The 16,296-nt window shown below is 43.7% G+C and overlaps 1 protein-coding gene across 1 annotated transcript in view; it reads left to right on the plus strand.

Moving 5' to 3' along the window:
• Positions 1-16,296, plus strand: part of ERGIC1 (endoplasmic reticulum-golgi intermediate compartment 1) — a 59,901-nt gene that overhangs the window by 37,254 nt on the left and 6,351 nt on the right. The window contains exons 4-9 of the mRNA XM_055719405.1: positions 1,782-1,876; positions 2,516-2,640; positions 5,143-5,247; positions 8,765-8,825; positions 10,000-10,100; positions 12,866-12,988. Of these exons, the coding sequence (XP_055575380.1) occupies positions 1,782-1,876; positions 2,516-2,640; positions 5,143-5,247; positions 8,765-8,825; positions 10,000-10,100; positions 12,866-12,988 (610 nt within the window). The remainder of the gene's footprint in view (positions 1-1,781; positions 1,877-2,515; positions 2,641-5,142; positions 5,248-8,764; positions 8,826-9,999; positions 10,101-12,865; positions 12,989-16,296) is intronic.

Raw genomic sequence — 16,296 nt, forward strand, 5'->3', positions numbered from 1 at the left:
AAGAAGCCAGGTGCTGTTACGAAACAGGTCTGCTGCCAACTGGGATCTTGATGGGAGGATTTGGGGAGCACAGAAAGGCGCATGGCTTTGGGGGATTAATGCCTGTCCTGGCTGGAGCTGCTCCTCACAACCATACTTGGCCATATGACTTAATCCCAATTGCTACCCAATCTGCCAGTAATAAACACATAGAAGATTTAATACATTCCACCAGGGAGAAGAGGGCTCAGCCAAGAAGCTTCTAACTAGGTCACTGATGAGCAATCTTTCCCCTCCCTCTGTGTCATTTTTATTAATCACTTGAAAAATACGTTGAGTAATGATTGCAAGCAACTTGTCAAGCCAATTAAAAACAGAGAAAGGTAGGGCTGTGAAGCTGAAAACAAATGCTGTGCTGGTTTTAAATGAGTGTCTGTAAACCCCACTGACCTGTGAGTAATTACCTCTAAAAAAATTGGCAGCTGTGTGTTTCTCAGTGTGAAGGCTTGTTTCTTCTCGATCCACGGGGCAAACAGTTCATTATGGTGCAGAGATGTATCACCAGAGCAAAATCACTTTGAATCTGTCTTGTAGCTGCCCTTAGTCTGGTTTGTCTATTAGCATATAGACTCTTCTGCAAGGGCTTGTCAAAGGGTTTCATGCACTTTGAGCATTAAATAAAAATAATACATAGCACTCTAGTAGCAAAGGTAGTTTACTTTATGTAGCTTGCCTGAACATAAGTTCCCATAGCTTTATAATCTGTCTGACTGGAAGATAAATTGTCAATTCTTCGTATTTTATGAGGCCGAAAACAGTGTTGGGCTTTGAGGGAGAAAGAGCTGTCAGGGAATCTCACAGTCTTCTCAGTTCGGCATGGTGACTTTCCCTGGAGTGGATTCTCTAGGACCATTCAGCTCATTCAGCTGTGCTTGTGTTGGATTTTTTTGGTTTATTTTTTACATGTCAGATGGATTGTATGTGCTGACAATAAATATTTATACTCTTGTATTTCTTTCGCTCTATATGTGTATTTTGTCTTCTGTGAAATATGTGCCAGCACTGTGGGTGCTATGAAACAACATTACTCTCTGGGAGACTGTTGCATAGTGTGTTGGGTCCTGCTGTCCAGGATGTTTCTTCCCATCTGTTCCTGGCTCAAATCCTCTTCTCCTCAATTTTAGTCATTGCTTTCAGTTACCGTTCATAGATTGAAATGAGATAATAAGAAGAGAGATACAACTATGCCATGCTGCCTTCTTTTGCTGCTGCTCTGTCCGCTGGGTGGCAATAACAAAAGGCAGTTAGGTACACAAATAACCTTTCCTGTGGGATAGTTGAGAGCGGGCTTTCTCTAAAATTATTTGTGAAACAAATAGAAAAGCCCATGCTTCCCTCTTTCCTAAAAGGAGTAGCAGACTAGGTATGCAGAGGGCTAGCACACTAGCCTGCTGCCTCATCAACATCAGGTTCTTGTTTTGTATCAGCTCTGGAAACTCAGGTTAGGGGAGAGGGCAAGAAGCATAAATCGGACCAGAAGTTTTGTTTGCTGCTGCTGCAAGGGACATGTTTAAAGCCTCCAGCACTTGCCATGCAAGAAGTAAAATTAAATTGTGATTTGCCCCTGTGCAGTTGTGGAGAGCTTTTTCTGCTCTCACTCTCTGTCTCTCTCTGTTGCAGCTGTCACACAGTCAAACCCCCTGCTTCAAAGTCTCCTTTTTTTCCCTTCCCATGCTATTTGGTTTTTTCCCCTGTGGAAGGTAGCTAGGTGCCTGAACCCACCTGTGTTTTCTCTCCTCCAGAGTTAATGAGCTCTACGTGGATGACCCAGACAAAGACAGTGGAGGTAAAATAGAAGTGAATCTGAACATCAGTTTGCCAAACCTGCATTGTGAATGTGAGTACCCCTTTTCACTTAATGGTTTTTATTTGTATTTTAAGTAATACTTGAAACAGTCCCAAACTGGTACAGTGGCCCTTCTTCTGTAACAAGGTTGATGGAGACAAAGTAGCTGCGGCCTTTGCCAATGCCACATTGCTTTCTTTTTCAGGCCAGGACACCTGTTTTCTTGGACGCTGTGCTCGCTCTGCAGCTCTTCTTAGTGGCTGACTAACTTTGTCACTGGCTTCTTTCTAAATCTTATTTCCTTTTTTCATAGCAACCTTTCTGTGTCTGGGAGCAAGAAACCTTCCAAGTTTCATTTGTGACTCTGAATGCATCAGCAATTTGTTGGCTTTTTGCAAATCACCTGCTTTATCTGCCTGAACTTTTTCTATTTATATAGTTGAGATTGCAGTCAGCTGGAAAAATAAGGGAGGTATATTTGTGTCAAATATACAGTCTGAGAAGTTTGGCTACGAGAGATGGTATAACAATATTTGACAAATGATGTTACTAGCACAGTTCAGTCAAATGTCAGGAAAAAAGATGTGGATTTTTTTCCCAGTAAAAGCAGTGCATGCTTTTCCTATGCAGCCTTCCTGTTATTTCTTTTGATTGGATTTTTTTTTGTCTCCTCCCCTCCCACCCATGCAGTAGTTGGACTAGACATCCAAGATGAAATGGGAAGGCATGAAGTGGGTCATATTGACAACTCGATGAAGATACCTCTCAATAATGGGGATGGCTGCAGGTTTGAGGGCCATTTCAGCATCAACAAGGTGAGTAGGAATGACAGTGGGTGAGGAAATGCTAGCAAGACCCATTTGTAAAACGCTTATGAAAATCTGTGTGTCAGTCTCTCTCCTGTAGAGTGTATGTTTGTGTCCCTCATCAGTGGTAAGTTCAGTCCTTCAGTGCTGCAGAACAGTGCAGAGAGAGGAGGCGGCGTAGTTAGGCCCGCACAGAATGTGTTAGATCAGGCTTTCTCTTCGTCCTCCGAAACAGGTAATTGAGGCAGCATTGCTTAACAGCAGAGAGCAGCTCTGCGTTGCGGCCACTGCTGTCTCTCTCGGTGCAGCAGTCTAATGTTTAGGGGGATGTATGAATTACCTACAAATGCCGAATGCCTTCTATGTTTACTCGTCATGACTTTTGCACCTCCAAAACGTGACTCACTGTGTAGAGGTCTTTGGCAATGTCTCTTTCCAAGTGCTCTTTTGTTTCGAGAGCTGCAGAATGACAGGAATGTTCCCAACTAGAGGGTGCCAGCATAACAGAAGCGGTTCCATGCTGAGATGTTTGGAATCCATGCGTGCGGCCTCTGCGCATGCTTTGTCGGGATGCTCTGCTTCTGTCTCAAAGAATGAAAATCCAGGCCTGGAGGAGGCTCCTCTCTGGGATGGGTGTGTTCAGAATTGAATAATCTTGCTATGTAATGCTGGAGATGACTAGCTGGGGTGGGGGAGGCAGTGGTGGGGCCCACTGATGTCCTCAGAAGGGCACACCCTTTATTCATGCCTCCTCATGTACCACAGGCTACAAAATCCTACTTCCTTCTTTTCCTCCCAGGTCATGTTAAATCGCATCTAAAAATAACAGGCAGAACCTCTTACTGATTCTGTGGCGTGGAGAGGATTAGGGACTTACAGAGAGGACATTTCTTCCCTTGCCTCTAAGCCACCAAGATTACTGGCAGCTGATAGCCCACAAAACTGGGAAAGGGCTTCCTGAAAGGCAGTTCTTGTTCTGTTAGTTCCCAAAGCGCAGGGCTGAAATACTTGGGGGGTTTCTCTGCCAGATGTGGTGTGTTCTGCTCCCCAAAACAACTCAAAAGGGGGCTGCTGCAGGTGGCAGCGAGGAGCTCCCCTCACTGCTTAATCTGTGAAGGGCCACTAATTGCGTTGCCTCATATGGTTGGGATTGCTGTCAGAAGAAGGGGACCTGGTCCAGGGCTTCTGGCTCTGAAAACCTGAACCTCTCACGGATGATGGACATCTGCAGTCCCTTGGCAGGAATTGTACAGGCTTCTGTATGAGCCAGTGCTTGGAGTGGGACGTAGCCAGGCTTTGAAACTTGACCAAGGGTTACACTTGGGTGTTGTTCTCAAACCTGACGAGGGAGGACGAGATATCAGTGAGATGATTGTGTGTACTACTTACTGCAGACGCTGCCACCCTGTTTACCGAGCTTGTGTATGACACAGCTTGTGTCCACACCTGAAAGTGTTCCCAGGGGTGCACTGCTGTTCCTCAAGTCATTTAAATTAGCTTTCCTGAAAGCACATGGAACCGGCATGTGGCCTCCCGTGGCCCTGCTGGTGAGGTGTCTCTGCAGAGAGCACAACAGGCACCAGTTGTATAACTGTCCTCCCACTCTTGTCTTAGGCCATGTCAGATTGCTTCTCAGTGTTGTTTAATTTTCCAACCTTTTCTCAATACGAGAAAATTCTTGCATCCTCCATAAGAGTGATTGAGCTGAATCTGCGGAAAGACTTCATGGAGTAAAGCTAGTGACCTGAGAAGTGTATGCGTGCCAGAGTGATCCCACCAGAATGACAACAGTGCTTATTTTCTGTCTTGGAACTGAGTCCTTAGGTGAAATCTGTATTTTTCAGAACTTTGTATTACCCTACATTTAAAAAATAAAGAATGGAAAAATGCTGTACGTGGAAGGGTTGTTGCCAGGGCTAGCAGCTGAAGACCTAGCTTAGTTTGTATGGGAAGCTTCACTGTTTTCAGTGGGTTTTTTCTTTTTTTATATAAAACTCATACTTACACACAATCTTCTCAAATGTAAGCTTACTCGTGAGCAGTACTACAACAAGAATGTATCCACAGCTTTCTTGGGTTGTTCTGCAGCAGTGGGCCCATTTACAAATGTGAGATGTGGGAGTAAAACATTAAGCAACTGTTTGTTGCCTGTCAGAGACACGAATCTTATGGTAATAGGGATGAAAGACATAGCCTTAAGTGTTAGGAATCCCTAAAGTTGGGAGTGATCCACTCATCGCCTCCTAGTCAGCAGCAGCGGCAATGTGAGGGTGCCAGACTCTTGGGCTGCGGGATGTAAGCGATCCTCTGTGTGCAGTATAAGGCTGTTGGTCAAGTGCAGGAAAGTATTTCAGAGCCTTTCTCCGATGTGCCAGAGGTTGTCCACTGCTAAGTGGATACAGCCTGCCAGGCTGCATGGATCCTGGTATTTCCACTTCGTATCACAGAGCTGAGCAATGCCTTGAGGGATAAAATGTGAAATCCTGTCTTCCTTGTCTTGACTAATTTTAGGTCCCTGGTAACTTTCACGTGTCAACACACAGTGCCACTGCGCAGCCTCAGAATCCCGACATGACTCACGTCATCCACAAGCTTTCATTTGGGGACAAGTTACAGGTGAGTTCTCTTCCCTGAAAATTCCCTGGCTTTAGGGGAATGAATGCAATGAGAGTGACTTTAATACTAGACACTTCGGTTTTACGGAAGGACCACGTATGGTGCGGGGAGGGCATAAGAAACAACTGCCTGGGTAAGCAAGTCCATCCCTTGCGTTCATGCAGTGTGCACTCAGTCCTGAAGAGTTTGCAAACTGTTTACATGTCACCACTTCAGGAAGGAGCAGCATTCGGTCATTTTAGTTTTTATCTGAAAGTGCTTTTGGAAGATTGTGGCTATCTTCCTGCAGGGAGTAGAAATACAGATTCATGGCTTTGCAAAATCCTATGCAGTACTGTTTTCAGTATCAATGCAGGAAACAAATTTTTACTGCCTTTGCAGAGGAGCACTGAGTATGCTAAGGGAAGATGTGTGCTCACTACTGTGTTCACCGTGGCACCAGTCAAGTTATTTTTAATTCACTTCACTGTACTTGTATAGCAAACACCTATTAGTCAAATTTGTTCTATGAAACACAAGTTAGACTTAGAACTGGCAGTTCCCTGCTGGGAAGAAGCTGAGTGTGTGCACTTGCCCAGTGGTTAGAGTTTCACCAGGTGTTGCAAGTTATGTAATAATTCATGATTTCTCAATAAGGACAGATTACAGCACTTCTCTAGCCTACTTCCAAGGAGCTAGCATCATAGGTGGGAGTTATATATGTGCACACCCAGTTTGCGTCTCACCCTAAACATTGCTTACCCGTAGTCTCTCTGTAATCTTCTTTCCTCAGCACAGACGTCTCATTAGTCTGCTTCTTGTACACCCACTTCCAAAACCCTTTTTCATGCTAACAAGTCTAAGCGTTGCTTTGTAGTCTTCTGATTCTGCTCCCGGCTTCTTTTAGGAAATATCTTGTGTGGGAACGCTGGAGTATTAGCATATAAATAAGCTTGGCTTAATGTCTGTAAAGCACACAGAGATTATGAAAAATATTAGGTAAGTGCTAATAGGGAGTTCTGCAGTTTGCGTGGGAAATCAGCGCTCTAAGGTAGCGTTCCCATTGTTTTATCGTGGAGTCTTTGAGTAATGGAGCTGAAGTGCAAATCAGCATGAATGAGATGAGAAGCCTGGACTGTTGGGGGCAAAGAAGCAAGTATCTTCAGTTCTGGTGGTGAGAAACCTGTCTAGTAAACATGTAGTTGGCTCCCGATTTGGACAAGTTATGATTAGTATTTTCAAAGTTCAAAATAACTCATCATCATCTTCCATACACAAGAACGGAGCATGTAGGTGCTGCTGATCCTGTAGGCAAACATGAGTTCAACAGCACAAATTAAAGAAGGATATGTTCGCTAAACATGTGCTACCGAGACTCAGCAAGCAGTGCAGAGAGCCAGCGAGTATGGAGAGCTTTAAATCTATGTAGGTACACCTTTGAATATTTTGGGTTGTCTCCACCTGCTTTGATGTAATATATGCTGATATTTCTTGAAGAGGCTGAGGAGCTTCTCATTCGCTTGTGTCATGTGCTGGGAGTTAGTTCTTTGTAGGTTGTTACCAGCTCTGCCGGAATGATCCACTAAGGTACATGCTGTGTTCTCCAGAAAGAATAAAGTGTTGGCACGGTTAAACCGCTGGCTAGCGTCCTGTGCCCTTACTGCAAGTACTGGATTTGGCCTTGGTAGTGCAGGACGGTCCTGCTCTCTGGCTAAACAGGCTTGTTGAAGTTCTCTGTTGCAAAACAATTTTGGTACTGCAGCCAAAAGCTTACTCCTTGTTGAAGTCTCTCCAGGTACTTAATAAGGTACGAACAAGTACGTTCCCCCAAGGAACATACCTGTGCACTTTGTATGGCAGAGATTAATTAGCAATCTACAGACAGCGAGTATTGTAATGGGAGTCCAGAACGTTCCACAAGGAAAATCATGGTAAAACATCAGACTGGGAGTTACAAATGCCATCCACGTTGTAAGACAAGAGAGGCAGGTGTACTAAAGGACCTGATGGCACAGAAACAGGCAGTTGTGGAGATGTCTGGTGGCTTTGTGTGGAAGCTCTGTAACTCACAGCTTTGCAAACTCATCATGAAGAGGGATGCAGAGCAGACAACTTTTACGTATGAACAGATGTGTGGATGCTGGGGAGCCAAGGACAGGAATTTAAGTCCAAATATATCGGTACCTTGCAGGACAGATACAGTTGTTTGCTGAGTAACCTCTGAATATTTACTGCTGGAGTGTTCAAAGTGGACCTTAAAGTCTCTAGCCCAGATATTCTGTAAGAGATTTACTTCTCAGCTGTATCAAGAATGGAACATAATAACGTAGCCCAGTCCAGGGGCATCTCTTTCATTGTGCGCTTTTTGCAGTGAGTAAAGAATGCGTACAGTCTGCACGTGCAGTTCAGAAATGGTTGCTGTTGTTTAAAACATTTCAAATGCTAGCCGACTGAAAGGTGCTGTGGAAAGTCCAGCTGTTGCTTTTGCTCTGTGCTTGTTACCAGCATCTTGCCAGTTGAACTTGCTGATGATTTTGTCTCTCTATAATTTTTTTTCTCAGGAGATAAATGGGCTCAGTTGCTGCTTCCTCCAAACCATCATCCACTCCATAGCATTGGGAATAGGGAAACAGCCATTAGGATGAGACAAATACATCCGCGTGGTACCGGTTGTTGCGAGGGTCTGGGAAGGAGGTTGCATTGCTCTGTTGGTGAGGTGAAACTCTGTCACACCCATGACCCAATAGTTCTTCCGAACTCTTCTTCCCTGTTGTCTGGCTTAAGACCAGGAATTTCTGGGTTGTGGAGTTATTTTTCCTTTCTGTATAGCTTGCTGTACATGATGTGGATGATGCAACCTCTAACCTACAGCTGTTGCTGTGGGGTTTTCCCTGTCTGAAGAGTTCACAGATTGATTATTCTATTGGTGGACATCAGGCTCCAGATCATAGTATGTGGAAGGCATGGGATGGAAATCCTGTTATGGATACTTGCATGCCTGGGACCAGCTGCAGGAAAAGCTGAATGGATGGCAGTGTTGGCATGTGTCCTTCCCATCTCCAAGGGCATAGTGTGCATGGTGTGCGAGCTGGGCTAATGAGTTAAGGCTGTACAAGCCAAACTGCTACGGCATGAGCTTTACAGGGGAACTCTTGAGTTGTAACCTGAATATGACTCCTATTTATTTCCCTTTCAGCCTGATAAATTAATTTCACAGTTAACTATGTAAAGCTCTTAGGAAATATCTCACAATGAAATTTCACAACTGGCCTCTTCCAGCTGCAATTCCTTTAGCTTTGGAGTGGTTTTGGAGTTTCATCTTGTAAGACATTGTGAAATCAACTTTTTTTACTTGGAACCAACCTCTACAGTGATGGTCACTGAAAGATATTTCAAGTCATCTTTTTACTGGGTTGAGGCTTTGTTTTTGGAAGGGTTGAATCAGGCTGATCTCCTTGTTGGAGGATAGGCTAGGGAAGCAAAGGTCAAGAATGCAGAGTCAGAGCATTGTTTCTTCATATGCCTTTTTGCTTTCCAGGTCCATAACGTTCATGGAGCATTCAATGCCTTGGAGGGAGCAGACAAACTCAGCTCGAATCGTATGTATTCTTGTGATTACAGGTCTTAGCCACTCTTTGTAGGAGGGAAAACAGGGCCATTCATGCAACACCAGAGTATCCAGAGGTCTTTAATTTGTCTCTTTACCCAAAATGATCCAAACACTGCTGACTGACATTCCCATTTTCCTCAGTACCATAGAGAAGGTCCTTTGCAGCCCTTCTGCAGCCTGGACATTGTCTCCAGGTCTATTATGACCTCCTCAGAATACTGAGCTTTTTATCCCCACCCTATTCCTATAGCTTCCCTTTGCTGCTGTCACTACCACCAGAACTTTTCCTTCTTGTTGTGCTGCAGTTTAGTTCTTACCTTAAGTTCTACCCTGTGGCTGGAAGGATAGACGTTTTCATTGCCCTCCTTTATGACCAGCAACGTAAAAAGAAATTTCCAGTGCGTGCTACAATTCAGCATAGTTTTTCTCCATCAGGTGTTTGGGTCCTGCAGGATATCAGTCTTGTCTGCTTCTTGGAACAGAATTTCTACAGCTGTTCCTGAAGCTAGACAATTGGGGTTTGGTTTGGTTTTTTTGTTTTTTTCCCAGGAGCCAAATGTTATTGTGTTACACTTGGCTAAAGGATCCTGCAGAGAAAGAGTTTAGAATTCTGTTTTAGAACTGTTTCAGCAGACACAAAAAATGGTACAAGCCATTTAAATAATGAAAAAAAGAATTTGTTAAGCAGTTGTAGGAGAAGGAAGAAGAGAAAAAAAGATGGATGCACAAGAAATAGGAGTACACAGGTTGTGATGCCTCAGCTTTTTCTGTCAAAAGAAGCTCAGTGAGCTGCAGCTCTGACTTGAGCTAGTTCTTGATTAAACCAGGACAGCTTTTTGTGGTGCTGATAAGACTGAATCATTTACACTTGCAAGCAGTTAGGAAGGTTCAAGTGACCCAGACTTCTCTGTGGGCTGTGGCACTATAAAAGTCTTAGAATGGTGGGCAGGTTCTGGTGTCATCCAGCTGCCTTACAAAGTTTTGTACAAAGGACGTAAATGTAGGGTTGTCACTTTGTCACCAAACCTGAGATAAGGAGGAAGGAGATACCTTTTCTGTGGCTGACTTATTTTAGTTGATTTTGCGCATTTACTTTGAAATGTTGCGTAGGCTGTGATTCCTTTCTCTGAATGCTAACATATACTTTCCTTGCCTGACCACAGCTCTCGCATCTCACGATTACATATTGAAGATAGTCCCGACGGTGTATGAAGACATGAGCGGCAAGCAGCGATACTCGTACCAATACACTGTAGCAAATAAGGTAAAGCAGCGAGTAGTTTCAGAGAAGCTCCTCATTGCAGCCCAGTGGATGCATGGAGGATCTTCATCGTTCCTCCTCCTCCTTGCTCCTCTGCTCTGCAGCCACGTCCGTTTGTTTGTAGGTGAGCAGTAGCCTCTGCTGGGAGAAGGAGGAACTGAAGCTCTTCAGAGTGGGGCTCCTGGTGCTCCAGGTGCTGGTGTTTACCAGGGTTGGGATTGTGAGGGTTTGTCAGAGCAGGTGGTTGTACTGCTTTAACTCTGGAGAAAGGTATTCTTACTCCTGACTTTCTCATACGTCAGTTTAACTGATCTGCATTTCTCTAAGTCGTATGGAAGGATTTTACATGCTGCGGGGACTCTTTGTGATTTGTGTCAGGCTCCGTCTGCATGGAAACTGCAGTCCAGCTGAACATACAAAACTGCACTTACGCGTGGTTTTACTAATAAAACAGTCTCAATTATGATGGATGTATCAGAAAAATAAGTTAGCAGAGTTTTTAGCTTTTTACAAATGTTGATTTTTGGATATTAAGCCACTGAACCTGCAGCAGCAAATATGTACTGGCTGACCGTTTCAAAGTGCCTACTTTGTAGTGGATTATGATAGTTATTGTAAATTAATTTAAGAATTATAAAGTTATAATAACTGTGAAGATACTTGTATGTTAATAATATAATGTATTGAACTTTAAAAAAAAAAAAAAAACCAAAAAGAAACCAAACAAACAAAAAACCCAGACCCTATTTACTTTTTAAGGTAAAAAGTCTCTTTCAATTTAAACTGATTTGCCATTCAGGTGCTAAACGAAAGTCCAGAATCTGTTTATAATATCTAATTACTGCTAGTTTGCCATAACTGAGAATCAGGCATGCACTGTCATGGCCTAGTTCTCAGATTAACATTCCTGTCTAGTGACTTTTGGGCTTGCTTGTACAGTGCGTCCCAGTGATTTGGATGTCTCCCTCTGTTCAGATTACAATGTATTTGTTCTGCTTAATGTCACAACTGTTGTTCTGATAAGACCTTTGCGACGCAAGTTCTGAAAGTAATTTGGAAAACAGACAGCAGGAGCTTTTGACACTTCTGTGAGCATGGTTGTAAATTGGGGCGTTCAGCCAAGACTGACTCATCAGGGCAGGATCGCTGGTGGGGAAAAGGGGAGAAAAAGGAAAAAATGAGGTCAGTTCTATCAAAACTGAAGTGCAGAGAAACAGTGCTGCCTCTGCAATTTCTTCTCTTTAAAAAAAATAATCTCTTTATCTGTGCTTTAGTCCTTGACTCCTATACTCATTGGTGGGAAACAGAAAGCAGAAGCCATTGGAATAGTCTGACGTAGATTGACTAGTATGGAAAGACGAATAGTGTCTTAAGTACAGACTGCCTGTCTGCTCTCCCCTTTGACCTCCTAGGCCCTCTGTTTCCACTCTTCCCCAGATACCACTGTCCCAAGATGTGCTGCAGAACTTCTGCAGTAAGAGCCCTGAAAATACTATGACTAGAGACTTCAGCTGCATTCTGCTTCTCTTGTCATCCATGGGGAAAAATCTAAATACAGGGAAATTTGGGATTTATATGACATTAATGAAGGAGATAGATGCTGTATCACTTGCTCCCTGTGAGCTCACAAAGGGTAAAATTATCTTTTTTTGTATCATGCTCGTGGGTCACCTATTGCTTGTCCTTCCTTCATCTTTCTGAAATGTTGGAGGTTGTCTTTGCCTCTGCGTGAAGGAGAATTGAAACAGAAGAGGTCATCTGAGTTGGTAGGCATGTCACAGGGGTAAGGAAGGGAAGAGCAGCTGGGTAAAGAGGCAGTGTGTGCCATGCCGGTGCTGATGGCTCACATGGGATTGCTGAGTCCCCAGCTTGCTATTCTTTGATTTTTCTTCAGTCTGCCAAGATAAATGTCCTGAACCTTGAAAATGGATACCTATTTCCACTGAGAGTACAGGCAAAATATTAGCTCAAAAAGATGTGACTTTTGATACGAAGTTGAGGTTAGTATCTGTTCTACACTGACACTGCGGTATGTCTTGTCGGGGTGTTGTCCTGTGGCTGGTTGATTGCACTGTAACCTGTTATTAAAGAAATGGATTAAAGGAGATTATCACTGGCAGTCTGTGAAGCTGTCTCTCCCAAGCCAGCTTGGAATATTTTTTGAACCTTTGCCAATGTTTGTCTGTATACAGTTTCATTTTGACTTTCAGCATGATTTTTAAACGTGGCTCAATTCATACTGCGTGGGCAAAGCGCTCACACTATTGGCCCCAATACGAAGGGGGCCTTACAGACAGGAGCTGCTGCTTGCTATTCTGAGTGCAGGGGTGAGAAGGGATTTTCAGGTTCTTGCAAACTAAATTCTGTTTGATGAATATCCTAGTATCTGATTTACATACTGACAGTACAAAAAACTTTACCTGCAACCACTTAAGACACTGCTTGTATTTAAATAGAACAGATCTAAGCTAGAGAAATCAATGACAGCCTTTCTGTTTACTTCTGTAACTTTGAATGAAGATGAGAATAAGCACCATCACGCTCTGTTCCCAGCTATATCATCATCAGACCGTAAAGAACTTATTTTCCTACTTGATAAGGATGAGGGTGGGCAGTCATACAGGAATTGCTTGCTTCTTTCAGTCCAGTCATTAGTACAGAACAGTGGAATAAGGGTCAGATCCACAGATGGAGTTTTACTCCAGACACTCTATCTGGAATGAGATTGCTCACGTTTTCTGCCATTTTTCCCCCACTTTTTTTTCTAGGAGTACGTAGCCTACAGTCACACTGGCCGCATTATCCCAGCTATCTGGTTTCGTTACGATTTGAGCCCCATCACAGTCAAATACACAGAGAGACGACAGCCTTTGTACAGGTTTATCACATCGGTGAGTTACTCTAAACCTCTAATTCTCCTTTCTCATGCCTGCCTTTCATTTCTCTTCTGAGCCTTTCTTCTCCAGAAGAATTGAGTTTCGGCTTCAGAGCATTGTGACATGAATGAAATAAAGCAGTACATCACCACGGTTGTACTGAAGTGTGAGTGAGGTAACTGGTGAGCCCTGTGCGCTGACAACTTGATTTAATAGCTAGGCACACGAAGAAAGAAAATGATCCTATTCTAGAAGTGCTGAACTCTGTGTAGGCAGGATGGGCAGTATTGCAGCGTGTCAGAAACTTGGAAGTGAAGCAAATGTGGTATGCAGTAAAGCGTGCTGCAGTAAACCATCTCTCTAATGATGAGATCTAACTTGCAGAGAATACAAGGCAGTTGTTTTACTCAGTGCTGCTGCTTGGCTTAATATGGGTATACCACTTCCAGACATTTACTCTTGGGTAGAAGTGGAGAAGAGCTGCATTATCAAATTCCAGAGGTGTTTTCCTGAAGAGTTATGTTTTGATCTACCCAGGTAAGATCCTGCAGTACTGATCTTACCATCTATAACAAAGTTGTACTGTCCAAACTGCTCGTTAGGCAAAGAGCTATTTAAAGATCTTCCAGAACTTTAAAAAACGTGTCCTCAGGGAGCTGGCTTAAAATTTAAGCTGCAATCTGCTGTGCCAGTAAGGCATGGTGGAATGTGAAGCCGTTGATAAATTGGCTGGTATGAAGACCTCAGATTTTGATTTTTAAACTGCTTGAATGTTTTTCATTGGAAGTAACATAAACAGTGTGCCTGTGCTGCACTTAAAAGATTTTGATTTTGCAGTTTCTGATAAACATCAAGTTCCCTTAACTTTAGTAATGCATGTGATCACTAGGATACACAAATACTGAGAGCAAGGGACTTGAAGCAAAATCGAAATGCTGTGGTTTGGTTTAAGACCTTTTCTTCTTAGCATGTCTGTTTGGTTTCAAAACATAGTCCTAAAAAAGGTCAAACATATCAGCATTTTATGACTTGGCATCTCATACTGCCTCTACTTCTTACCCTATCAATATGCTATCATAGGTGTTGTATGCATCCTGTTGGGGGTGAGGGTGTGGAGGTGTTTTTAACAGGAAACTGTGTTTGGAAATGATTGATAGCTGGCGTTAATTTTTTGTCATGTCCGTTGCTAGCATTGATTTACTGCTGATACGCTATTGTATGCATATAAATAGCATCTTTGTTGAATTTGATACTGTGCTTCAGAGTTCACAGGAGGAGTCCACAGGAGAGGCTTTCCTCACTGGTTGTCACAATGACCTTTTGAATTTGAGATGGCACCAGCCAGAGTTTTGTCCCATCCTGTCTGTAAAGGTAGACAGGCACATGCTGGCTGCTAGACTGCTTTAGAAGAGTCTTACAATTGATTTTTGTCTCTTTTGTTTGCTCTTACACATGGCTGTAGTCTCAAGCAGCTCACCTGGGGCCATTCCAATTGAACATCCTTCCTATGGAGACACGTGGATGACACGGCTGCCTGCAGTAGCTGTTAGTCAGTATGTCAGACTGGTGTGCCAGACCCTTGTCAGACCTGGCTGACTTAGAGGCAGATCCTCGTTGCAGGTGCTGTATTGTGGCTGTCAGTCTGGACCATCTGGCCCTGATAGAGATGTCCTGCTCCTGCTCTGTTAGGCTGGGAATGTTGCACAGCAGGGCAGCCTTGGCTGTGTATGTGTATGGCTACACGTAAAGCTTTACAGCGTTCAGGGTGACATTGAAAAGGTTCTGGGAGGGAGCAGCGCTGCAGAGGATCAAAGCACCTTTTGTCCTAGGTTTCCTTGCCCCATTTTGATGACATGATCTGTTCCATTGTCCTTTCCACTGCTTTAGTCCCTTCCTGTATCTCTAGCGCGGCCTTTTGCATCACGGTTGCTCTGGAGACCAGTTAGTGATGATCAGCACTGGGCTGAGGTCCAAGTGGAGATTGTACTGGGCCATCTCGAGTCATTGCTGAACGGGGCTGGCCATGGAAAGCATCAGCTTTTTCTGAGCAGCAGCTGCTTTATTTAAAAACCACAAGAGGGGCTCTGGGGTAGAGAGGATCACCTGCAACTTCTTTTAGTGAGCAGATTGTTTACTGGGGCACCAGCGTGGCTTTCAGTAAATTTAAATATCTCACAGGGATGACAGAGGATCCTGTGGGCTTGAAAGAGACTTTAAGAGGGAAACAGTGTCAACATTGGAGGGAAGGATACACGGTGGAGGGATAATCCCATGTGGAGAGATGAGATGAGAGAGGGGTCTTGGCTGTTGAGCAGAGAACATGCTGCTGGGAAGGCTATCTGATGCCCTTTGTTCATAATGAGTTTGTCCCAAAAAAACTTCAGCACTGCTAAGAGCAGCATTGTAGCACCATAGCGGTGTTCCCAGGTCTTCTGTCTTCCCAGCAGACCAACTCTAACCCGTGTCTGCTCCTGGGGGTTTTGTGGTATGAAGAATTAACCTAATTTTCTGTACCATGTGAGAGATGCTTCCTGTGCAGGACAAAAGGCATTGGTTTAGCATCGATTTTACTTTATCGTGCTTCAATAACTTCAGTACCAAATAAGATTTTGTATTGCTTGTGCGTCCACGCTGCCACTGCCACCATACTGTGAATTTTCTGTGGATCCTGGGGTTAACCACAGACACCTGGCATATAGTGGTAAACACAGTAGGTTTTGCCCGTTAAACTGTACTGCGTAAAATCAAGGCATCTCCCCATAGACAGAAGCCATTCATGGCCTTGTGTTTGAGGATGTATGGTGGAAGGGGGAAAGTTTTGCTGCTTAAAATTTACAAGTTCCTGTAAGTGGCCAAGTTGAAAGAAGGTTTTATTGTGAGGTCAGCTAGGGGCTGTGAGGGGAGAGCAGGCAGAAAACAAGCAAAATTTCTGCTGAAGCATTCAAAATGCAAAGAAAAGAATAGACTTCTCTAATTTCCGCGCCCCCCCCCCCCCCCCGATAATGGGAGGACTCATCTGCCCTGTAAGTGTGAAAAAAATTAAACTGGAAATAATTGAGGCAGGAGGAATGGTTGCAGGGAGAATTATTTTGGCCATGGGTCCTGTTACCGACAGGAATCATAAAATCAATGTTTGTGATACACAGGTATGAAAAACCCATGGTGTTTTTAAAACCAAGACAGTGTTGTTCTATGAGACGTGCTGCAGGTCAGCCAGAAATCTCTGGGGGTGGGATTCTGCAACTTATCTTACTAGGAATTACCTAGGGGTCCTACTGGTTCCCTCTGTCGTTAAAAGCAATTTTCAGATTTTAAAGACATCC

Source organism: Falco cherrug, chromosome 8 (genome assembly GCF_023634085.1).
Source record: "Falco cherrug isolate bFalChe1 chromosome 8, bFalChe1.pri, whole genome shotgun sequence".
NCBI lineage: Eukaryota > Metazoa > Chordata > Aves > Falconiformes > Falconidae > Falco > Falco cherrug.